The sequence below is a fragment of the Malaclemys terrapin genome, chromosome 13 (assembly GCF_027887155.1).
Source record: "Malaclemys terrapin pileata isolate rMalTer1 chromosome 13, rMalTer1.hap1, whole genome shotgun sequence".
NCBI lineage: Eukaryota > Metazoa > Chordata > Testudines > Emydidae > Malaclemys > Malaclemys terrapin.
This window is the reverse complement of record NC_071517.1, coordinates 7,857,462-7,884,039: the sequence shown is the minus strand read 5'-3', so window position 1 is coordinate 7,884,039 and position 26,578 is coordinate 7,857,462. Positions and strand designations below refer to the sequence as shown.

The following is a 26,578-nucleotide window of genomic DNA, read 5'->3' as shown; positions in this document are numbered from 1 at the left end:
GGAAAGTGAAGGAAGCTTGCAAGTGGACAGCAGAGAGAAATGAAATCCAAAGGCACAACTGGCTTTATTTTATTGCAGAATCAATTTGGGTCATAGAGGAATGCGTAACTAGGAGTAGTGGGATGAAACTGAACCTTGGGAAATTGGGAGGAACTTCCCATCAGCAAAAGCTATTTAGGCTGTGGAATTGTCTCCCCAGGGGAGTAAAGGAAATCCCTATGCTTGTCAGATTTAAAAATAAGACTGTACAAAACACTGGAAAATGTTCTGTAAGTAGAGTCCCGCACTGGCAGAGAAACAGTAAGGCTTATCTAAAAGATCTGTTCAATCTCTAATTCCTATGCTTTACATTGTATTGTTACGGAAATATGGAATAATTCCATTTTACCTTTTCTTAGCATTTTTTAACTTCAAAACACTTTTCAGACATAGGATCCTGACTTCACTGAGACTGCCCAGCCTTGCCTTTGCTGAGTGATGGTTTGCAAGATCAGGCCCTATTATTATCAAAGAAACTACAAGATGGCCTTCAGGAATTGGTGCAATGAGCACAAAGGAGATATAATAAACACAGGATGTAGTAGCCTCACCCACTTCCCTTTTGGTTAATCCTTCATTATGTTTGCAGGCTTTTCAACTTGGCTACAACTGTTTTTCACGTCAGTCATCTAACTTAAAACAATCACATAGAAACATCAGTGAAAACATGTGCCTCAGTACTCCGTTAGCCATAATAGCAGATCCAATTTTAATAGGCACATTTTTCCATTGCTTGGGAAACAGCAATTAGCTAGTTAAGCCTTTAATTTGCCTGGTTTTTTTAAATGTGTTTTTCAGTGACGTTTAAGGGTGTAAAGCGAATGTTAATATATTAATTAATATGTTAATATTAACAGTAATGTTAGTGTGCACAAGTATCGGGGGTAGCCATGTTAGTCTGTAACCACAAAAACAAGGAGTCCAGTGGCACCTTAAAGACTAACAGATTTATTTAAGGTGCCACCGGACTCCACCACTTCTTCAGAAGTGGTCTTTTACCCACAAAAGCTTATGGCCAAATAAATCTGTTGGTCTTTAAGGTGCCACCGGACTCCTTGTTGTTAGCATGCATAAGAATCTCTTGAATTCTAATGCTGGCTGTGAAGCTGAATTACTGTGTGGCCTTAAATTCTGTACCTCAGTTTCCCCACCCATAAAATAGGAATAATAATACTTACTTATCTGTGAGAATAATCTGAAAATATAAAGTGCCATATAAGTGGTAAATAGTAGTGTAATATTTCTGCAATTCTGCATTTTAATGTAAACAATTTACAATATTTTAAAAAGTGTCGCAACATCAGGTTTATAGGGATGGATATAAATTTAGCTCTAAAATGAAATAGGTATGCTGTAATGAGAGAGAGTGAAAAATCTCAGTTCCTTTTGGCATTGAACCTATAGGTAAACTTAGCCCAAGGGGAACATAGTGCCATCTACTGGAGCAAACAAAACACTTCTTTATTCGCTTGCATTGATGATAGAGTTATACATCCACTTTGCCCTCCCTTTGCACAGTTGTAAATAACTACATACTGCAATGGAGAATCAAGGCTCTAGGAACTTTACATAGAGTTGTGTCTCAGTACTTTGGATTTTCAGCTTAAACATATGAACAATGAATTGCATTTCCTCCATATCAAATGAGTCTGCTATGTCAAACCTGGTAACAGCCATCTGCAAATATCAAGTTGTAGTCATGATTTATATCCTTGGTATTGTACACCAAGGGAAGATTGTTCCAAAGACATATCATCCAATTTCAAGTTTCAGTAAGTAAGTAAGAGCTCAGTCCTGCAAACTCTGAACCCTATTGCCCAGTGAATGAGGGGTCAGAGTGATGTGTTTAAAGGATCCAGTCATACAAAAATAAATGCATTATAAAGTTGCAGAATGCCAGAAAGAAAAACATAACGTGACACAAAACAACCAAAGGAAGACTGCCTGCAGAGCAGTGAGCAGGGGGACAGTACCTGGGACATTACCTCTAATTTGGAAGAGACTCACTATGTAATCTTAAAACTAGGGTTACACATCCTACCCCTTTTGAAGTTAATTGGAGTTCTGCTATTTGCGTCAGTTGGAGCAGAATTAAGTTCCTAAACGTTTTGTGTCTCAGACCCAGCTGGAAAATTAGATTAAGATTGGTTTCCCATTGAAAACCACATGCTGTTTCTCAGCTGAACTTTCCTGCATAAAGCCCTGATCTTGCACCACTACCATCAATGGGAGTTTTATCATTGATTTCAATGACCTTAGGATCAAGCCCTAAATTAATTTACTACCTTCCACCACAAACCAACCAAACATTATTGTCCCGTTTAATACACCATAGTGAAACTCATTTCACAATTTAGTAGGCCAAATTCAAAAACTATGTGAAGCAGTCCCCAAGACGGGCCCACGTAGCATTGATGTACACCTATATTCTGGAGAGCAGAAGCCTCATGCCAGCAAAAGATCTTTTTGCCAGGACTATTTTCAGATCATGTGATGTTTACACATAAACACACAGACCCCACACCTACTGACCACTAGCCCCACCCCAGAACACATCTCTACTGCTACTGTTTCTGAGGGTCTGTGAAGTGGCCTTCCAAAAGTGTTGTAGGGGGCAGAATAGCAGAGAAAACTTCCCACCTGAAGCTGGGCAGCGATTTCTGGGAAGCAGTGTCTGCCTGAATCTGGTCCCTTATTTTTTGCAGGCTGCCAAAATATATCACTCAGACTTACCTCTAAGTTCACCAATCACATCCCGAAATACAGCATGCTGTGTGTGATAAGTGAAGAACTTCTTATCCTCATAATTTTCCATTTTTGCTCTAGGAAAAAATATATTGGTTAAATCTGCTGAACGCCAAACACAGCCGGGACTTATGGAACTAACAATAAAAGTCAAACCATATTTTCAGATATTTTATTGTTTAATAACTACTGAATTAAGGGACTGGCCTGCTGGATCCATGTAGGCAATCAAATTTGGAGACAAAAGCTGCATCTTCTGGTCTCAGGATTGCAGGTTTTGTAGGATATCTTCCTCAAGTGCTAGAGCAGGGATCAGCAACCTTTGGCACACAGCCCACCAGGGTAAGCACCCTGGCGGGCTAGGCATGCACCCTGGCAGGCCGGGCCGGTTTGTTTACCTGCTGCGTCCACAAGGTCAGCCAATCATGGCTCCCACTGGCCGTGGTTCGCCGCTCCCACTGGCCGCGGTTCGCCACTCCAGGCCAATAGGGATGGCGTGAAGTGGCGGCCAGCACATCCCTCAGCCCGCGCTGCTTCCCGCAGCTCCAATTGGCCTGGAGCGGCGAAACACAGCCAGTGGGAGCTGCGATCGGCCGAACCTGCGGACGTGACAGGTAAACAAACCGGCCTGGCCCGCTACGGTGCTTACCCTAGTGGGTCGCGTGCCAAAGGTTGCCGATCCCTGTGCTAGAGGAAGATAGTGACGGTATGAATTAATTTTCTTTCCTCTCCCCTTTAGGGCCTGATCCAAAGCCCCTGAAGTCAATATGAGCTGTTCCATTGACTTAATTAGCTTTAGATGAGGCCCTTGGTTCCCTGAAAGCTCTCTCTATCTATTGAGTCTAAATCTATGTCCACACTACCACTTATGTTGACTAAACCTATGTCACTCAGGGGTGTGAATATTCCACCCCCATGATGACTGACATAAATTATGCCATCATAAGCACTTGTGTGCACAGTGCTATGTCTGCGGGAGAGCTTCTCCCACCAATATAGCTACTCATCTACCACTCATTGAGGGTAGATTAATCATGTCGACAGGAGAGCTCTCTCCCGTCGGCATAGACAGCTACACAAGAGATCTTATAGCGGTACAGCTGAATCAGTACACCTGCGCCACTATAAACTCTCTAGTGTAGACATAGCCTAAGACAATGATTAAATTAAAAAATGTATTTTCAAACATTTGCAACTTTTGGTACTCATGTTCCCTTTTAATTCTTATCCTTCCATAAAATCTGGAGTGCGGGGGGAAGGAAATGTGATAATGCACCTGTCTGATAGGAAGGCAGGGGAAAGGAATAATTAAAAGGGAAACATTATGTCACATTATCCCTAAATTCCTAAATTATCCCTAATGTTATTACTAACATCAAATTTGTTTTTTGTTTTTTTCTCCTGTGGAAAGTGCCTCCATGGAGACTGCTGGTGCTTCAAGATACTTGGAATTACCAGTTCAAATAAATTAATAAAAATAAATTGTGGAATTACTTAAAATCACTGCCAATCACTACTTTGTTTTTGATGGAGTTGAAGTTAACATAGCTGTTTATTTAAGGGCATATGAGGCTGTGTTCAGTTGGGATGTCCACAATTGAAGACAGATGTTAATAAATTGAAGAGGGTTCAGTGAAGACCCACGAGAATACTCAAAGGATTGGAAAACATGCCATTATAGTGAAAGACTTAAGAAGCTCAATCTGTTTAGTTTAACAAAGAAAAGGTTAAGGGATGGCTTAATCACAGGCTATATCCTCCTATATGGGGAGCAGAAATTTTATAATAGAGGGATTTTTAATCTAGCAGACAAAGGTATAACATTATCCAATAGATGAAAGTTTAAGCTTCACAAATTGAGACTAGAAATAAAGCACAAATTTTTACAGTGCGGGTAAGTAACCATTGGAACAATTTATCAAAGATTGTAATGGATTCTCCATTACTGGAAATTTTTAAATCAAACTTGGATTTTTTTGTTTGTTTTATAAAATAAATGCTCTAGTTCAAACAGGAATTAATTCAAGGAAGTCCTATGGCCTGTGTTATGCAGGGAGTCAGACTAGATGGTCACAATGTCCCTTTTAGCTTTATAATATATGAATCAATATTTCTATCAAGACAGCATGGGTCAGATTCTGATCTCAAGATACAATGGTGTTATTCTGAATTAACTCACATTAAATCAATGGAGTGACTCTGGATTTACATCAGTGTAAGTGAGATAAAAATCTGGCTTTATGTCACAAAGGATTGGAAAACAACACAGGTTTCTCTTTATCATCAGTTTATCACTATGTGGCATAGAGTATCTTTCAGCTAAATGTTGTCCTTGATTTATAATAAAGATTGTTATTTTGTGTAGTAATAGACTTTTTAGTTTTTATTTGTTCCTGGACTACTTAATAAAGATCCAAAATCATGAGGAACTGTCAACAGGCTCTTTCTCTGTTGTTTGCCCCCACACTTCACATTCTGTGAGTTTCTCTACTGGATCAAAGTATGACAACAAAATGTTTACAATGGAAACTTATTTTGGAGTATTGCAATGCAATATGATGGCATCCTATCACCATATGTGACAATGCTGCATCAAAATGTTCCAATATTAGTATGATGTAGTGTAGCGTGTTGCATCAAAATGCCACTACAATGTATCAGAACATTATAATGCTACAACACTTCATAAAAACTTCATCCCAGTGCTCTGAAACATCATCTCATTATCATATAATGCAACATTACTGGATTAAGTGACACCAGACTGCACAACAATGTATTGCATTAAACAGTCATTGTGTTAGATCAACATGCCACTTTACAGTAGGATTTATGTTGCATTAATACAGGCTGAGATGTAACTTGCCCTGTTAAAACATCACCACATCTCATCAAAGATATTGTGTGATGTGGTCATGTTGTATGAAAGCAGTGACACTCAGACCTCAGTGTTTCAGGAGTGAAATTAGCGATCAACATTACCCAAAAGAGTCACGGTAGTGTGAATTCATTGTTTCATTTACTATAGTACTAAATATTCATATTTAAACAGTAAGAGAGGGGAAATATTTAGTTTATATATATTATTCTCACAGCAAAATGACTGTCCAACTATTATTATATCAACTACAACTGGTTAATAACATAGTAAAAGCATCCCGATTGGTTAATAATCAAATCACACAGTGTTTTAGTATCATGTGCTGCAAAGAGCTACAGGAGGAACAACAAGAGCCACTTGTGATTCATGAGCCTCAGTCTGAGTATCACTGCATGAAAGCATTATCATGTTGAAACATGCTGCCATACAGCAATGTCAAAGCATCATTACATTAACATGCCACCTTAGTGATGAGATCATGGCAAACCGACACTGCACTCAAATACTATCATCCTGTTACATCATGACAGCACAGTGTTCAAGAATCACTGTGCCATGGTGAGATGGTACCTTCAGCTTGGGACCTAATGTTACACCAGAGGGATCCCACATGATAAAAGGGTAACATTACATTCAGGTGCTATTCAGCATGATACTATTTTGTGGGTTCAGTGTGTGTCTCTTTGGAACATTATTGTAACCAGTGATTAAAGTGCATTGAAACAGGAAGGGGAGCTCATACCAGCCGCCCAGCCAAGGCAGCCGGGGGAAGAGAGGGCTGTAGGGCAACACCACTTACCTAACTCAAAAAACGTGGGGGCGGGGGAAGGGGAGATTAGAAAGGAGAGTGAAGCCTAAACACAGCAGCACCTCTCCCCTCCCTTCAGCTAAAGCTTATTGACCGTTGCCCCTCCAGAGTCCCCCCCCAGCCAGGGCCCTGTTTTTGCCCTTCCCCCACCCCTACTCCCTACCCCCACCCAGGGCCCTGCTCCTCCCCACATCTGCTCCCTCCCTAACATCCAAAGCCCTGCTCCTGCCCCTCCCCTTTGCCTGCTCCTGCTCCCCCTCCCCCACACCAGCCAAAGCCCGGCTGCAGCCCCTCCCCCTTGCCTGTTCCTTCCTCCACTGCCAGGGCCCTACTAATGCCTCCCCCACAGGCCAGGACTCTGCTACTTCCCCTCCCCCAGGTTTGCCCCTCCCCCTCCTCATCCTTACCTCCTCCTCCCCGCCAGGCAGGGCCCTGCAGCTGCTGGGGGGTGTCTCCGCCAGTGCCTGCGGGGTCCTTCCGCCAGCAGGCTGCCCGCGCTGCTGCCTGAGCGGGTGCCCCTGCTGGTTTCCGGTGTGTGTCTGAGGCCGGGCCGGGGACGCGGCGCGGAGCCGAGCCGGGGGCGGGATGGCGGACGACGGCGCGGAGCGGTCCGACGGCCGCATCGTGAAGATGGAGGTGGATTACAGCGCCACGGTGGACCAGCGCCTGCCCGAGTGCGAGCGGCTGGCCCAGGTAAAGGGGAGCCGGCGGCCGCGGTTGGGCTGAGTCATGGCGCGGCCCGGGCTAGGCCGCCCGCGGGGGAGACGGCCCGGGCCGGGGGGCGCTCGCCTGCCCCAGAGCGGTGCAAGGGGGCCGCGGGAGGTACGGCGCGGGACGCAGTGGGGGAGAGCCCCCTCTCTGGCGCGGGGGGATGGGCAGGGCCGGTGTGTGCTGCGAGGGGGTCAGTCCCGACTCCCGGGGGGGGGGTATACACGCCATGGGTCCGCCCCCCTGCGGAAACGGGAGGGAGGAGGGGCCCACGCGTTGGGGGACACAGCGTGGGCCGGGAGCGCTCCTGGCCTGAGAGAGCTGTGTCATGACCGATCTCCTGCAATTGACAGGGCCGTGCCCCTCCCCGCTTCATACAGCCACCGGCTCCCATGTCCTCTAGCTTGCGCCCCTTCGCCCGGCCTAGCGCCCTAGGCTGTAGGGGGCTCCATTGCCGGTGGGCGAGGCAGAGACCTGGTTTCCAGGGGTGGGATGAAAGGAGGAACCAAGGCCACCAGCCTGGTGACTGGTGCACAAGGGATCTGGAGAGAGAGAGAATACCCACAGACGACGCTGTATGACGGAATCCCGGCGGGAGGATGGGGACCATGTAAGAATATAAGAACGACCAGACTGGGTCAGACTAATGATCCATCTAGCCCAGTATCCTGTCTGCCGACAGTGGCCAGTGCCAAGCGGTTCAGAGGGAATGAACGGAACAGGTCATCATGGAGTGATCCATTCCCTGTCATCTGCTCCCAGCTTGTGGCAAACACGTGTGTTCCTCTGACACCTGATATTTTAAGGCCTTTGTGTGCAGGGAAGGGGGCTGTCTCTGCATAGATAAGCATGGATCAAGTTTGCCCCTACGTAGAGTAGAATCCCAGGAGAGCAGCTATGGAGTGTGTGTAGTGACAAAACTGCACCCCCTCTTAATCCCTCTACTTCATCATAGCCAGACACAGACTGCCCAATGCAGCATACATTGGGATCCTGGAGGCATCATCTTTCTCCCTCACCCCCCCCCCCCCCCACACACACACTTTGGAGCAGCCAGATGTAGGCCTTTATGCTGCAGCTTGCCCTTTCCCAATAGGTGTAGCCTGCAAAATTTCATAGGGAGGAGGTGGACTGATGCCATGTATGACACATGTACAGTTGTGATGTACAAAAATTAGGAAACCAAGGATATTACCCTACATTATGTCAGTGTGCAGTTTAATTCTGTGATTGTAGGTGAACATATACTAGACAAGCCATGGTACACAGTTTGAAGGGACTTGGTCAGGATAAAAATAACTTTTGGAAGCAAATTCCCTTATCTGTGTTACTAATACCTTAATGCCTTCTAAAAATTCTTCCAGTTTTTATGCTTAAGTAGCCCCGTGCTTCAATGTTTGTTACAAACATTTCTATTAATATTAAGTGTTGCTATAATACTTGTTTGGAAATTTAATCTCAGTTTTTGGATCTAAAGTTCCTTACAATGGCCTTTAAATCCTAAAGGACAAATATAGGACATATAGTCCACAGTATCCAATGAGTGTAGGCATTGTACTCCCATGATTATAATGTATATGAAGCGCACAGGCATGTGTCACCTACCTCCTGGCTTGCTCTGTTTAATATCAGGAGAGAGATGGGTAGCAGCAACGTTTTTTGTTACCGTATTAACTATGTTTATATTTACTTAGACTTTGTCTTGAATAGGTTAAGTAGTCCTAAGCCTGACCCAAACTCAACTTTTTTTCCTAGTGTAAATGCAGGTAGTTTAATTAAAGTGGTCGTGTTCTAGCCTAGACTAGAATTTGGCTGACTAAATCAAATTACAGGTGTTATCTTTCATCTTCATTCGGAAGAAAGTTGTGTTTAGGAATCTAAGTGGCTTATCTAGCATGCGTTCAAGCTTGACCATATTTCCTTGTCAGGACACAGCCTTACCGTGTGTCATGTGAGAATGGAGGCTTATGGGTATACTGGGAGAGGAGGAATATACTTATATTCTTTTCAAATTGATAGTTACATTCCTGCCTTCACCATACTGTTACTTCCCTTTCTAGCTGAGGGAATGTGTTCTGTTTTCTCTCTCTTTTTTATTTTGTGTTATAGTCAGCTATACATTTAAACCGGCAGCTTTTCGAAATCTCCCTCATTCAAATCGTCATAGCTTGACAGCCCTGAGATTATTCATAACTCCAAGTTCCTAATGTGAAAATGTGTACTGTTGCAACTAAGTATCATTTCTGTGTGGAGTTATCTGTATGGTTCTATGAATTTCAAGGAAAGCTGAGATGTACTATAAGAGGGGTAGGCAAACCTACAGCACGCGTGCCGAAGGGGGCACGCGAACTGATTTTCAGTGGCACTCGCACTGCCCGGGTCCTGGCCACCAGTCCAGGAAGCTCTGCATTTTAATTTAATTTTTAAATGAAGCTTCTTAAACATTTTAAAAACCTTATTTACTTTACATACAACAATACTTTAGTTATATATTATAGACTGTACTGGCACGCAAAACCTTAAATTAGAGTGAATAAATGAAGACTCAGCACACCATTTCTGAAAGGTTGCCGACCCCTCTACTACAACAACCAAATTATGTTTAAAATGAGGGAAATTTAAATATGCCCTGCCTTTTTGATTAAATATACTTTTGGGATGTGTTTGGGCTTCCATGAGGCAGTATCTGAAGGTGCGATATTTTTTTTTAATTTACATAAATAATTAAAGCATAGATACATTTTACATGAGAAAGAGGGAATGGGTTTGTGACTCAAGTGAACTGGTTGTATTCCTGCCTCTACCATTGACCAACCGTGTTATCTTGGGTGAGTTATTTAACAGATACTTTCAGAAGTGGCTTTTGATTTTGTGCATCTCAGTTTTTGGATGCTGAGTTTCAGACACACAAAGTCCTGATTTTTAGGAATGCTGAGCTGTGACGGGTCCAAATGATGTTAATGAGATCAATGTGTGGTCATGATCTCTGAACATCAGACCCAAGATGTCCCAAGTTAGGCACTCAAAACCAAAGGTCACCCTGTAATTTTGTTCCTTAATTTCTGTATGTTTCCCCATCCATTTAAAAAAAAAAAATGAGGGTAATGATACTTATCCACCTTTGTAAGGCACTTTGAGATATGCAGATGAAAAGTGATATGTAAATGCCAAGTATTATATTAATGTTTATTCCTATCTTCCTTGTCAAAGAAATAAACTACGTTGAAATTAGTCTTTCACCCCGACTTTGCTATATGCTTTTTCTTCTATAACAGATGTGGCTATTTTCTTGGGTTAAACTGTACTGTATTTTTTTTTTCAATGTTGGTCCTAATAGTGTTTGTCCATGCTATTAGGAAGGAAGACTTCAAGAGGTCATTGAAACCCTACTCTCTTTGGAAAAACAGACACGAACAGTAAGTAGACTATGCTGTGTAGCACATTTATTTCTGGGGTGTTCTCTTGTGTGTTCCCCCTTTTCCTGACAGATAGTGGTACTAGTGGGAAATTAGTGTCTGGCTCTGCCATGTTCTTTTGAAGGTGGTGGGTCTGGAGTTGTAATGGATTGCTCTTGTCTCTGTATTGTCAAGGCTCTGCAGTGGTAGTGGCTCAGTAGTTTAAGTTGTATATGTAATCACTAATGCACTTTTTGTTTGTTGCAGGCCTCTGACATGGTTTCCACGTCCCGTATCTTGGTTGCTGTAGTAAAAATGTGTTATGAAGCTAAAGATTGGGATGCTCTTAATGAAAATATTATTATTCTGTCAAAGAGAAGAAGTCAGTTAAAACAGGTAACTACATTTTTTAAACAAAGAAATGCAGCTGTTTAGGAAGGAAAGATACCATGTTACCTTTCTAATTCTCCTTCTGTGTAGTGCCTGTGCTGTTTGTGTTTTAATGTCCTTCTGAATATACTAATGTCAGCTTCTGTTGTTGCTTCTGATAGGCTTATTCAAGGAGGCTTGTGTGCTGTCATCCACATTAACCTATTGAAAAATGCACTAGGAATGTAAAATACTAAATCGTTTTTAACCATTAAACGGTTAACTGATCAGTATTAGTCTTACTGTTAATATATTGCAGTTACTTTTTAAAATAGATTGGCAGCAGCCCTGGATCCCTGCTGGGTGGGGACAGGCGGCGGGTGGGGACTGGCGTCAGCCCCGAACCCCTGCCAGGTGGGGCCCCTATCATGTTAAAGATTAAACGGTTAACCAATATAATTTTAATAGTTAAAACGGATACTTTTTAAAATGGTATTTACATCCCTAATATGCACACACTCATGTTGCTTTTTTTGTTTTTTCTCTTCTGTTCATTTGTTTTGTTAGGTTGTCTGCAAATTCTTGGGACAGTGCCTATGTGTAAAATTTTCAAAAGTGATTTAGGCTTCTAAGTTTCACTGCAAGTCAATGGGGCTTAGACTCTTAAGTGCCTGAGTTGCTTTTGAAAATGTTACCTTTTGTCTTCATATCTGTCTAAAGCTCCTAGTACCCTGCTGCTGTATCAACAGTAATCTGTTCACTAATTCCTCTGAGTGAACACATCTTTAATTTGCTGTGAATGTGGGATTCCGTTAAATTTCGGTCACTTTGTTCTGGAGCTTAACATCAACTCAAAAAACTTCGCTGACTTTGTCCCTTTATTTCTGGTTCTTTTGAATCTTATTTCTGATATTTTTTTTTTTCCTAGCCTCTTAGTTGTAATCATAGATTCCTATTCTCCTCCCTTTATGCCTCTTCAGTAGCTTTCACTTTAAACACAATATTTAAACATCCTATGCAGCTTTTTGTATCAGTTCCAATCTCCTCCATTTCTTGCACATTTCCAGCATCTGTTAAACTTTATTGGTCGCTACCTCACGCTACACCTAGGTTTCAGGTCTCTGATGAGTAGCGACACCAATTCCTTTTTCTTCTTCTGTCTATTTAGGTATCTTTAACACTGTTGTCACCATGGTACTGTATCTGGTTTCGTTTTAATACATTGGTCATACTATATTCTCCCCAAGCCTCATGAAATGCCAAAAATCTGTGCGTGATAAAGAGACTTCTTGTTTGCCCATTCCATTTTGGTCTTCTTTATATCTGTTCACTCTTACTCAATTTCATGGTTACAGTTCTGCACCTCCCTGTTACCTGTTGGCGATATCTAGAATAAACAAGACTAGGCCCAATACAGGTCTTAGATTAATTTCTTTTTTTAGACTTCCTTGTTTATCATTAGTGGGGATGGATCTCTGCCAATGTGCACCCTGGAATAGGACCCCACTCTCATGTACCAGCATTAGCGAGTACTCTGTCATATGCTCCAACTGATATATTGTGGAAATGATACACCAGTGTTGGGATGGGGTGGTGATGAAGCAGAGCAAGGGACCGCCTGAAATGTAAAATTCCGTTAAGCAGTCCAAAGTCAGGGAAAACCCCTGGTGTATTGCCTACCTATTCTCTGCTGCATTGTCTGAGAGAGATACTTAGCCCTGATCACTGAGGTCTGCTTCCTTTGCAGTTTTTAATACAAGAAACTGTGTCATTAAGCTGTTCTTAACTAGTATGCTAGTCTTGTACGTCAAGAGTTTCTGAAGTTCTGATGCTTGGGATTGCCTACAATTTCAGTTTATTCAAGTCTCCTGAAAGACAATAATCCGCACTGGTCAAGCATGATCTAGCTCATATGAAACACGATTACTCTTGGCTTTCACTTATATGTATATCTAATGGTTGACTTTGTTTCCCCACTAAATCCTGGGTGTCTCAACCATTCTTCTTTACTTAACAAGGCTTAATTAACTAATCAGTTAACAGTGATGTAAGGTACATGAGGATTGCAAAGTCTGATATTTCAGATGAAGTTGTAACCTCCACCTCTTTAAATGCACCTAGCTATTCAATAATGTTATATCATAGGGGGGTTTCTACTTGACCCTAGCTGGTGATCAGCTCTTGCCTTCAGACTTATGAAGATTGATATGTCTTAATTTTATTTTAGTGATTGTAAATGTAGATGATATTTTGATTTATGCTTGATAGCAGAGCAAACTGAGCTGTGTGGAAGGAGATATATTTTTAGTTTGCAGAAACTTTAGTTGTATGTCGTCCCCCCCCCCCCGCCCCTTTGTGTTGAGAAGAAAGAAAAAAAAGGACTAAGATACTTAGCACATAGTGGAATACAAATATAATAGTATGGCAGAGCAGTAATTGGCTCACAATGGTAAAACTGACTTTTTCCAGAAGAAAATGAATAATGAAATTGATATTGTAGTTTTCGGTTTACATGTAAAGTTTGATGTTAAACAGAATTGTTGTGGTTTATCATGGTCATACAAGGCTACGCTTTATGTGAGAACACATACATTTGAAACTGGAATGATGACATCAATCAGAAATAACTTTTATATTTTTCTAGAAATTTACAGATACCACAAAAGAAGGGACAGTATACCCCACTATTTATTTAGACCAGGGTAAAATGCATACTGAACACTTCCTTTTATATTATGGAAATCCGGTAGCAAGCAGATAAGCTCTTTCCAGCCTGCAAAGTAGTCAGTAAGAAAATGTCAATTCTGCTCTTCAAGTAAGTTGAGAACAAGTTTGAGAGAAGTGATACAGACACATCCCGTTTGACTTGAGCCAGCCTCTGATCTCAGTAATATCTTCCTGTGGAAGGGCATCTGCTCACTTCGGTTACACCTGGGGATAAAAAACTTGTGGCTGACCTGAGTCAGCTGACCCAAACTCCCGGAGTTTGGGCTGAAAAATTGCTGTGTCGATGTTTGGGCTCAGGCTGGAGCCCAAGCTCTGTGGGGGTGGGCCCAAATATCTACACAGCAATTTTTAGCCCTGTAGCCGGAGCCCCACAAGCCCAAGTCAGTTGCCCCAGGCCAGCCGTGGCCGTGCCATGGGTCTTTTATTCTTCTGTTTTATCCTATTAAGTTCATGCCTAGTAGGAGTGAAAACAGCCCCTCCAACACCCCCCCACTCTTATTTTGGAAGAGTCCATTTACTTTGATATTAATAGTTCTTATATCTTAACATTTGATTACAAATGCCCCAAATTTATATTTTTGGCACACTCCTAGAAATCTAAAAATAGAGTAATATTTTGTTTTCCATTGTTATACCAGGCAGTTGCTAAAATGGTCCAGCAGTGCTGTACCTATGTTGAGGAGATTACAGACCTACCAATCAAACTGCGATTAATAGACACACTGCGTATGGTAACAGAAGGAAAGGTAAGACTTTTTGTTTTCAGCCTGGAACCTTTTGATGTCTAGTGGCGTAATAAAAAGGATATTTGATTTCCTTAAAGCATGTCTTATTTCCTTTTTCTGGTTAGAGAGAGACCCAAAATAAATTTTGAAATTAATATGATAAGGAAATCTGTATATTTCTATTCGAAATACCTTGGAAAATTACTTCCCTATATTGCTCATTTAAGTAGCTTGTTGGAATACTAACTTTTTTTTTGTAAGTCTCTGTATTAATGACACCTTCAAGTATTAAATTGAATTTTTAGAATCCTCAGCTTTATTTTTCACTATTTGTGATGTTTGTTTATTTTTTACATTTCTCCTTTTGGGAAATGAAAATAGACTAGTCAGTTTTACTTCCTTATTCTAGTGGATTAGCATGCTGTTAAATGCTTATGTTCCAAACACGGAACGTGATTTTTTTGTTTAAAAATCTTGATATAGGAATTTTTAAAAAGCAAGGAACAAAAACATATATATAAAAAATTCATGGAAACATTTCTATTAGCCTTAGCTTTTGTAAAATTTGTTTTTAAAAAATGCAAATGCTGAGTTCAACTGGACCCAACAATGTCTTAAGATTTATTTTCAGTACTTATTGTTGTCTTAAAGTTGTGTACATATCATCATCATCATCATCAAGGCAAATTTGGAAGGGACATAGCATCCTTGCACATCGAATACCCCCTGGATAGATCTCTGGCTTGATTCTTCAGACAATTTAGTTGGATGCCCAGTCTGTTTCCAATCAATGGCAGTCTTATTGCTCCACTGAAGCTTTTGGTGACAATGAGATTGCCGACAGTGTAACAGCATTCCTTTTTTTGTGATTAACATATCAATTTTCATAATCAAACAACAAAAAATACAAAAAGGTAAATGACTTACACTTTGTATATGTTACCAAATACTGCACAATTCACAGGATTTCCAATAAAATTACGCAATTACGCAACTAGTCAACGCTGCAAGCCCGAACAATACAAAATCAGACAGTTTTACACAGCTGTAACATGTTAGGGTGGGGGGAATTATACAAACAACAAAATACACAAATAGGCATAAAAGTGAAGGAGGGGACCAGAGGGAAGTGGACAAGGATGGAAAGAGGAGAGATGTCAAGTGAAATGGAAGGCTGGCGTTATTTGATCTATCTCAGAATTTTTTGTCCAAATGTATATAAAAAAATCCATATATATATATAATATATATATTTTTAATTCATATTGCTCTCTACAGCGATAAGCGATTCTTTCTTTCGCTGCTAACTCATACAGGTCCGAAGATCACTGCTTTATTCCATGTATAAGCCTACTCCTCCATTTACGTAACATCATGCACTCAGTAGAACCTCGAGAACCCAAATCTTTGCAGTGGAGTTAAACACAGCATAGTCGGTATTAGGATATAGATATGCAGGCCTGCCTGTAAAGGCCTATACTTTAAGAACTTAGGTCTATTTTTATCTATTACTATATAAATTAGGGGCAAACAGGAAGTAAGTTGGGATTTGAAAATAAGGAAAAAGGAACTTGGATTTAAGGTTGCTGGAAGTTCACCCCAATAAACATCGAATTGTTTGCACCTTTGGACTTCGGGTATTGTTGCCCTCTGTTCACGTGAGAAGGACCAGGGAAATGGGAGGGTGAAGGAATAAGCCCTCTAACAGTAGGTACATAACCTAAGATATAACTTTGAGCTGAGATTTGTTTGCTGAAGCCAAGCACTATTTTTCATTAATATCCATCTCTTTCCACAGCTGTCTGACTGTTGGACAGTCCCATAGTATATGCATCAGGGTTCCTTTTTCTTTATTACAGCACCAACAAACATCAGAGGACAAGGACCCCATCGTGTCAACCTCTGTGGTGTCCAGTACATTATGAATAGACTATTTTGCTGAGAATCACAGAAGCATTTTTAACATTCCGTAAAATTCTCTGCCATTGGGCTTTTTTTAAGGGCTGTGATAATTTCCCTTTCCATGCTTTCACAAAAAGCTCCAGACCAGTGAAGGTTCTCTTCATTAGTAAAAGCATATGTAGTAGATATAGGCCTAAGGAGTTTATGAAACATTTCCAAGGTTCCCAGTTGCTCTGGGACTTCTGGCAGTCCTAGAGCATACGACCAAATTGATACGTTAACGGATGTTTTAGTTGTAAGTACTGCCACTCTGCTGAGGGTGGCAGGTCATGTTGTTGCATTAGTGTTAGAAAAGAAACAAAGCTCTCATCCTTGACTAATTGGGAAATGCATATAATACTCTTGCTCAGCCAGTACTTCCAAATCATAGGTTCTCCCCCTTCCCCCCCATTTGCAAGGCTGGGGTACCTCAGATAGGTGCTTTTGCATTACAGGGAGGATGAAATTGGTACCTCTTTGCTAGGATCACCCAGACCCTTTGTGCAACCACCTTGATAAACACGCTTTGTAATGTGTTGGTTTCCCATCCTAGTGTGTCTGTACCAAGAAAGCCACCAATACTGAACCCTGACTGGAGTTGGTTGCTGGTTCGACTATGACTATCCTCATTAAGTGGCAAGACAAGATCAGTAATACGGAGCGGCTGATGATGATGAGAATTGAAAACATCAGTCCGCTATTCTTCAGCATTTCCATTGCTGACGTTTCGCTGCTGTACAGTAAAGTTGGTATGATCATGGTTCTGTGCATCTGCAACTTTGTAGAAAGCTTGATGTCACAACATCTCCCCAGAGGCCACTGAGATGGCTGCTGTTCAAGTGTCCAAATCTTTTGAACATCCCCCATCACTGTCTGATGCCTTCCCAAGTATTTGACAGTTGCCACCTGCATGATATCCCACCTGGTTAATACTGAGGTGGTTGTAATCTAGAGTTGGAAGCTACATGATGGTACTGACTAGGGGACTTAGTTTAGTCCAGATTGGTAACCAAACCAGTGTTTGCTGCTTCTTGCACAGGCAGATTGGCCATCAGCTGCACAAAATGAGCCAACGAGGGAATGTCATTGGCATATATGAGGTCTTGAAGCAAAATGGTGGTCAGCCATACACTACCAACAGCTGCTTTCTTCAAGCTTATCCATCAACCAGTCTATGCTGATATTGAATAATAATGGTGACAGGACACAGCCTTGCTGAACTCTTATGGAAATAGGAACCTACACTGTGTATCTACCATTAACTTGAACTGAGCTTTTTGTTCCATTATAGAGCTCTTCTGTCAATGACGCTATCTTCCCAGGGACATCAAGTTGCCTTATAAAATCCCCCAAGCATTGCTCAATATGCTGAATAAAAGGCCTGAAAGAAATCTGTAAAAAGTGCTGCACATGACTTATTAAATTCAGACATCTTCTCAAAAGGCTGTCTCAAGGTAAAGATCTGGTCGTTAGTGGAATGACCAGATCTAAAACAGCACAGCCTTTGCTGTGGAGTTCATCACTGATCCAAGACATTAACATGGAAACAAAGACTTTTCCTGGGACTGCCAACAGTGTAATACCTCAGTAGTTACTCTCTTAGGCCTTGCTGCCCTTTTTGATGAAAGGCAAAATAAAACCCTTCTTCAGGTCATCGAGGATGATGTTAGTGTGCCAGATGGTCTGGAAGAGCCTATGCAGTTTGCAATGACAAAACACACCTGTTTTCAGCAGCTGAGGTGTGATGTTACAAATTGTATATTTATAAAGTTATGTTATACATGTGTTACTCTTAGTCTTATTAGGTATGAAAGAAAATTAACAAAATATGAAGTGTTACATAGAATACTGAGCTGATGGCTGAGTTGTCCAAGGAAAATGTACTTTCTCTTGAGCAAAATCTGTGTTTATTTACTCTTACACCTTTTACTAGTTCAAATCAAGCCTAGGTAGCTAGTAACCAACAGTTGTTAACTGATGGCTGGTCATTAGTGCTTGTAAAAGGAGATGGTCTCCGTCCAGTTTGTGGTAGACAAGTTCCCATCACAAAATGAACCATCATTGTTTGCTTCACTGAGAATCTTGGTAGAGAGGTGAATGAACTATCTTATTCCTAGGTGCTGTCCTTCCAGATGAGGGTGAGACTCAGTAACAGAGGGAGCTTTGCAGTGTTGCTGCCCCTGCTGTATCTCTTATCTGAATATTTCCAGGGCTACAGCACTGGTCGTGAACAATAGATTGACTAACGAAATATTAAAAAAAAGTGTTTCCTATTTTTTTTAAATACAGACTGTACACTATTCTTAAAATTAATTTGAGTTTCCAAATATTAAACTCTTATTGTAGCACAGAGAAAACTTCTATGGAAACATTTCCTAAAGCAGTTGTAACATAAATTAATGCTTTACTCAGAAAATCATCACATTATGTTCACTTCATTTAAAGAACAGTAGAAAGATTTCAGTGAGACTACTTATGGATGCAAAGTTATGAAGATGTGTATATCACAGCCTTAGATGCAACACACTTTTACTTAGTAAAATAAGTTTCAGTGTTGGATTTTATTTTAATTCCAGATCTACGTGGAAATTGAGCGTGCTCGTCTTACAAATACACTTGCAACAATAAAAGAACAAAATGGTGACGTGAAAGAAGCTGCTTCAATTTTGCAAGAACTACAGGTAATGCATCATATGGTTCATAAGTGTTTCACGTACAAAAATCAACGTTTTCTCAACGACTGACAGTAAGATTGTTTGTTTGTAGCGAGATTTGAGGCTTAATCAAGCATAGCTATCCAGGAACCAATTAACTGTCTTCAGTGGAAGTGTAATTAGATTTAAAATGCTCTAGCATCTGCTAATTTGGCCTATGCTGAAAATTACTTGGAATATTTCCCTTTTGGGAAAAGGGGTTCCCATGTATTAGCTGATACAGAAGGTTTAGTCCTAGTTAATCTTTTGACTTCTGGAACGGAGAGTTCAAACTCTCTCAGGCCATCATTCAAAATGAAGTGTTCTTGGATCCACTTGTTCTTTGTTGGGTTTTTTTACATGAATTTGGCACAGGGAACTGGCTGTTGATGGGTCTGGAAGGAATTCCCTCCCATGTTTTCGTCTGCTAAAAGTAGTGTGTGGGTCCTTTGTGTAGAAGGAATCCTTAAGGCTGGGCTGAGTTAAGGATTTGAGGGTATAGCCAAAGAGAACCCTAAACTTTTTTCACATCTCTATTTCTTGAGAGCCTGAGAATTCCCATCCATTTGCCAGATAACCACCATTTTTTCTGCTGAAAGGGCTGGATACACTTCCTTCAGAGCTAATGAATGTTATTTTGTCATCTAGTGTGTGGGTGCTTTGTTCAAAGGTAGAGACTTCTGAGTAAAATTAGCTGCTTGGTTACAATGCCTTTCTTAAGAAAGGTTTCAGTGGTAGCCGTGTTAGTCTGTATCAGCAAAAACAATGAAGAGTCCTTGTGGCCCCTTAGAGACTAATACATTTATTTGGGCATAAGCTTTCGTGGGCTAAAACCCACTTCATCAGATGCATGGAGTGGAAATGCATCTGATGAAGGGGTTTTAGCCCATGAAAGCTTATGTCCAAATACATTTGTTAGTCTCTAAGGTGCCACAAAGATTCGTCGTTGTTTTTTCTTAAGAAACTTTTCCAAAAAACAAGGGGCAAGTAAGTGTGTGTGTGTGTGTATGTATATAAAAAAAATAAGGCATGTCAGTTGGGATTTGTGTATGCATGTTGTGTAAATTGGGCTATGCATGCACAAACAAGTACGTAAGGCAAGTTTTGGGAGGATTTTATCTTATGTGCATTCTCGTTGTGTGATTTTAATGCACACAGTCAGAGAATATTAATTTGTTCTCTGTTATAACACATATATGATGCTCAGTAAGTCCATGTAGTAGAATTATACACATAGCAGCTTTGGTTTAAAGCTAAATATTTTATAATAAGCACATGAAAGAAGTATGAAGAAAATCTTTGCTAGAAGGGCATGCTTCTCTCCTTAACATTATTTAATAAAGATCCATGGAGTTAAACTCTTCAATTTCCTTTTAGGTGGAAACCTACGGTTCAATGGAAAAGAAAGAGCGTGTGGAATTCATCTTGGAGCAGATGAGACTCTGTTTGGCTGTAAAAGACTATGTTCGGACCCAAATTATCAGCAAAAAAATTAACACCAAATTTTTCCAGGAAGAAAACACAGAGGTAAAGTTGATGGAGGGATTTTTTTTTTTCCTGTCAGTTTGTGGCATGCATTCTCTTCATGCACAGGAGTTTTTGTATAGTCAGTCTTTGGAATTCAATTGGATGTAATTTGTGAGATTAGTGGATCTGTTTTTAATTTTGACATTTGTTTAACATCGTTTCAGAAATTAAAGCTGAAATACTACAACTTAATGATTCAGCTGGATCAACATGAAGGTTCCTACCTCTCAATCTGTAAGCACTACAGAGCCATTTATGATACTCCTTGTATCCAGGCTGAAAGTGAAAAATGGCAGCAGGTAAAAACATTGCAAATGGAACTGCAGCAGTTCATTGTTGAAAAATATCCATTTTACTGTATATTTACTGTATTTGTTAAATGAACATGGATCCTTTAGCCCATCTATCTGGATATGAACATTAACAAACTGTCTACATAAGGAGGAATATAATAAAAGCAATTATGAGTGTCCTTATGTAATCAATATTTGCATCAGTGACATAGTGGATGTTGTCTTAAATTCTGAGGATGACTGAACTTCTCCATTTCATGAGTGAAAGCCTAGAAACAACTTGTGAAATTAAATTCTGAACAGTATTTTTCTTAATTTACAGAGCTAGCTCTGAAACCGTGTACACAATGCAAATGCTACAAACTCAAGATTGTTTGTTTTTCTCTTAAATGCTATTATTACAAATAACTTGACCTGAATCATCTTGCCGTGTGATCAAAATGTAAAAGTTTTGTTTCTACAAATTTAATGATTAAATTTATTTTTATTTTGTTTTATTACCTTAGTTTCTTAATGAATTTGAGTCTTACAGAATGTATATTGTTATATGTACAGTAGGTTAGCTGCACATATATTTTATTCATACTCTGAGAACTGCTTTTACTTTGACGTCAGTATTGTTTTTTCTGGCTATTTTTCTGTAATCAAACAAATAAACCATGTTTTCCTTTGAACAGGAACTGAAGAATGTTGTTCTGTATGTTATCCTTTCACCTTATGACAATGAACAGTCTGATTTGGTACACAGAATAAGCAGTGACAAAAAGCTAGAAGAAATCCCTAAGTATAAGTAAGTATCTTTTGAATAGTCCACTGACAAAAAAACAAAACAAAAAACCAGCCCTTGAAAGAGTGTTTTGAAGGCAGAGGGGAGTCAGCTACTGTTAGGCTGAGAACCACTGCAGTAGACTATTTACCATTGTAGGCCGGATATGTGGCCCACAATGTGTTATGTGGGCTGGATCCAATACTACCTGTATGGTCCTGAGGATGTCACATGGGCCGCAGCTCTGTGCTGATTAGGCCACAGGTTGAGAACCACTGGTCTACTGTCAATATTTCCTGTACAATTAATGTCGTGTGGAAAAAAAAAAAATCTATAAAGATGTTTCTGAGTGTGTGCAAGTCAAAATTATAAATAGTAACTTAACACAAATGTGCGTCTGTGATGGAGAGTTCTGTATTATGGACATAGTCTGAACAGCTACTATTCCGTAATACTTCGCTAAATAATACTGAGAGTCTAATTTTCAAAATATGGTCCATACACAATCATTACATGCATGTGATGGAATTTACATATGCAAACCCTTTTTGCGTAAGCACCCTGAGTACAAATCAAGCACAAATTACTTTTATATCCTTAAATGTTGTTGTTTGCACCCATGAATGTACATACAAGTTTTGCATGCAGAATTGCAGATGGACAAAAGAGGCTGGGTTGATGACATCTCTTTTTAAATTTAGCTCTGAGTATCTGTCTCTCCCAAAACATACCATGCAGCTTGTATAGGTGTCTACAGCTGTGCAAAATGGATGTGAAATGGTTTGGTAGAATTTGGCACAACTTTGCACAGGAGGCTAAGATAACATACGGTACAAAGAAGTGGAAATTGAAGCCATAGAGTGTGTGTGTGTGTGTGAGAATCAGTCAGTCAGTAGGAAGTGTTAATATAAAAACTTCCTGTTTGTTGATTATAAATTTTAAAATGCTGAGTAGAATTAAAAGTTATGATTAGTAGTGATAAAATTATGCTGTTTGCTATGGTATTTGTCTGTTGGCAGGATTTTTAATACAAAATACAAGTTTTATTGGAATAGAATTGTGAACGGATTTCATTAAACCATTTACAGAGATCTTTTAAAACTATTTACCACTATGGAGTTGATGCGCTGGACCGTCCTAGTTGAGGAATATGGAAAGGAATTAAGAGAAGGAAGTCTTGACAGTCCTGCCACAGATGTCTTTGGTTATACAGAGGAAGGTGAAAAGAGATGGAAAGACTTAAAGAACAGAGTTGTGGAGCACGTAAGTACAGCTGGCTTTTTAACCATTCTTACGATATAAATTAAGCATGGAATTGCTAAAAATGCTTTTTGCTTGCTTTATTTATAAAGAGAGGGACAGGAGAGGAGATACGAGAGAAGCTGATAAGTTGTCTTTTCTTCTCTCCATAATGTTCTAATTCTCCTTTTGCATTCCTGATATCTTTATTTTGTAGCTATGTCTCTTTGTGAGCAGGTGATGCTGTGTCAAAAGAAGTAGATCCAGCACTCTGAGAGTAATGCACATTCCACTACTTCGGCTCGGAAATCATAAACTAATTTTTGCTTTCACGTTAACAAATTGGAATATAGCAGTTTGTTTGAGCAAACAATGGAATTCTAAACAAAACAGCACAAGTGCAAACAAATAATATTTAAATAGGGTTTACGTAAATTGTAAGACTCGGCCCTCTGAAATTAGGGCAAAAACTTGAAGAGTGCTGTTTAATATTAAATCTGTAGTTAGTGACTGACTTCATTCGTTATTAGTTTGAGAGGCAGTAGCTTGTCTTTGTATATGCAGGACAATTGTATGTGTCCAAGAAAAGACCCCTTATTCATTTGCATACCTTTCTCTGGATAAGCCATTATAGCAACACAAGTCCTAATCTGTTTTTAACATTGACCTTTATATTTTTGCAGCCTGTGTCAGTTCCTTTTTACAAATAACCCTCTACTCTGAACACTTTTATTCCAGAATATTAGAATAATGGCAAAATATTATACCAGAATTACAATGAAGAGGATGGCACAGCTCCTGGATCTATCTGTTGACGTAAGTGTTGCTCAGGATATCCTCAGCATTCTTCTTAGACGTGTCCATATGGTAGAGAACTCAATATTCAACAAAATAGCACTTTGACTTAATTTGCATTTATTTGCATTGGGTGGGTTTTTTTTTTTTTAAGATTAAAAATATATTACAAGTCTGTCACAAATAGTGTTTGGAACAGCCATGCATCCAGTGCAGAAAGAAGAGGTAGAAATACACCACTTTGAATAAAGAGCCTGGAGAAAATTTTTTTCTCTTGCTCATAGTTATGCCTATCACTGTAGTATCTGAGCGCCTCACAACCTTTTAATGTATCTATCCTCGCAACAGCCCTGTAATATTGCCTTTAGTCTCTGATGCCCATCCTGGTATAACCAATGCTTTCCAGCTGTTACCATCAGAAACTAAATGGAAAAAAAACAATATTAACTTTTAGAGAGATACAGGTAACATTAATTGAATTCTGGTTCAATGATTATAATTGAGAAACAATTTAAAATACCTCAGGAGTAATAATACAGATGTTAAATAGAATATTTTTTGTTTTGCCTCTGATAATGAGTACATAGGCTAGACTTTGAACACTTGCCTATTCAAGATTTAGAATAGAATTTTGTATCGCAAAACAGCACTCAAGTTGTTACAAGGCAAAGAATAAACACACAAGGCAAATCAAATCTGAAGGAGTGTTAACATCAGGTTCTATACCGTACCTAGATACTATATTCCACTGTTCAGGCCCTCAGCAATACTTGATTAAAACTGGCTAATGATATAGGGTTTCTTCCTTACCTTTGAACTCCCTGGTTTATGTATTTGTCACTCTTTTTGAACATAGGTCTTTAATTTTTAAGTTTTCCCAGTGGATCCACTCATAGCAGCATCTAGCATGGGGAGGGCAAATTCACAGCTTGTTTAGTTCAGAGTATTTGCTTTAAGGTGTTTAATTGCACCTCCTGCTCTGCACAATACCACCTCACAGAAGCATCATTTACCTGACCAGTGTTTGTATAGTGTAATTGGTGTGGAATTTAGCAGTAGAAAGCATGTTCTGGAAGCTGTTTTAGCCAAGTGCTCCCAATGTATGTTAAGAAGCTTTCAGGTATAATGTATTTGACTTGTGCAGCTTGAAAGTTTTTAGATGTATCTTGAACTGCAAACAGATGTTAGCTGTTTAGTATGGCTAACATCAGAAACTTGTTGACCCTAGGTAGTTTATTAGCTACAACATATTTCCAATGCCAGAGGCGTTAATATTAAATATTATGGCCACTAGAAGTACTGTAATTCTAACAGACTATATTACTGTTAGTATTGGTAACACCTCAGTCACACTGCTGTTGTGTTAACTGGAAATTTGGAAAGAACATAGAGTATTTTGTTAATTACAAATGCTGTTCTCCTGATTCAGTGCTGTTTGTCTCCTTTGCAGGAATCGGAGGAGTTCCTGTCCAACCTAGTAGTAAATAAGACCATCTTTGCAAAAGTAGACAGGTTGGCAGGAATTATCAATTTCCAGAGGCCCAAGGACCCAAATAACCTACTCAATGACTGGTCTCACAAGCTCAACTCACTGATGGCCCTAGTTAACAAAACCACACATCTTATTGCCAAAGAGGAGATGATACATAACCTGCAATAAGATGCTTCAGTATACTTAATGCCTTTTGAAGAAGGCATTAAAACTTGGTAATAGACTATTATCCCAGTGTATATTTGGTTTATTTTCTCCCTACCCAAACCCTCCCTGTCTAAAACTTAGAACATGAATAATAACTCTTGGAAGTCTTGTTGATAATTAAGTTCCCTTCTTTATTCATTAATTGTTAAACGTTTTTTGCTACAGTTGGTGAAAACATAATAAAATTTATTGCCTGTGTTATCAAAATTAGTCTTGTGTTTTGTCCCAGTAGTTTTTCAATAAATTTGTAGATGTTTGTCTTGATCCACCTAAGAAATAAGTCTGCACTTATTTCTTTACATAGTTACTTATGTTTTTGAAGATGTGTGGGGTATGATGTGACATTTTTGGCAAGTGTTTTACTTTGGTGCATTTTATTTGTAACGTAGAATGATAAATATTTAATATGTCAAAGATCTAACTTGTATAAAGGCCAAGAAATTCAGGTTTAAGACTAATGCTTCATTTTTTCTTTGTGCTTCAGTATTGCAGTGGTTTTAGACCCAGCACTTCATCTTATAAAGGCAGCTTGGATTTCTCAGACGTAGCTCTGAATTTCCTTGCTTTTATGGGTATTGGCCAGCTCCTTAATTTAACTGGGTTGTGGATTTTAATTTGTAATGGCACCAGTAGCACATAATTAACTTGGATGATGCTTCAAATCCACCCTCTTGTTCTGTTCATTTTGCCTTAATTATATTCCAGACAAGAGAGACTTCTTGCTTGTTTGAACTGGTCATAAGAGAGACAAGGATGGGTGGAGTGGCTTTCCAGATGCCAAGAGAAGCCTCTGCAGAATCTAAAAAAGCAAAGATGATATTTAAGTGTCAGTTTCTAGAAGTCTGTGCAACAACTCCAAGATTGGGCACACGGTATTTGGAGAGCCAAACACGATACGTAATAGGTTGTTGTTTTTTTGTTTTAAATCAATTTTTATCCCTTGGGAGGTATGTATTACTTTATAAAATGAAGATGGGCAAATGGGCAAAATTTGAACTGGAAACTTACCTTGAAAAGTCCAGTACCAAGAATGTTTGTTTGATATTTCACAGTTAATGGCAATGAAGAGGCTAAAAGGGACACTTTCAGGTTAAAAAACGCTTTTAAAATAATGTGCTACAGTATCTTAGATGCTAAAACTGACTACTTAAAATTTGAATGCCCTTTTCATCATTTATGCTGTTATTTTTGTATTTAATTCAGCTGGGACAATGAAAGTCAATGGGAT

At 39.7% G+C, this 26,578-nt stretch overlaps 1 protein-coding gene across 1 annotated transcript; it reads left to right on the top strand.

Annotated features, from left to right (window-relative positions):
- The first annotated feature begins 6,984 nt into the window (after positions 1-6,984).
- PSMD12 (proteasome 26S subunit, non-ATPase 12) lies at positions 6,985-25,802 on the top strand. The gene is made up of 11 exons (XM_054048011.1): positions 6,985-7,166; positions 10,538-10,597; positions 10,844-10,972; positions 14,311-14,418; positions 18,915-19,019; positions 20,409-20,558; positions 20,723-20,857; positions 21,529-21,641; positions 22,706-22,880; positions 23,595-23,672; positions 25,102-25,802. Exons 1-11 carry the CDS (start codon positions 7,059-7,061, stop codon positions 25,309-25,311), a joined length of 1,371 nt encoding a protein of 456 aa, XP_053903986.1. The 5' UTR covers positions 6,985-7,058; the 3' UTR covers positions 25,312-25,802.
- The last annotated feature ends 776 nt before the right edge of the window (positions 25,803-26,578 follow it).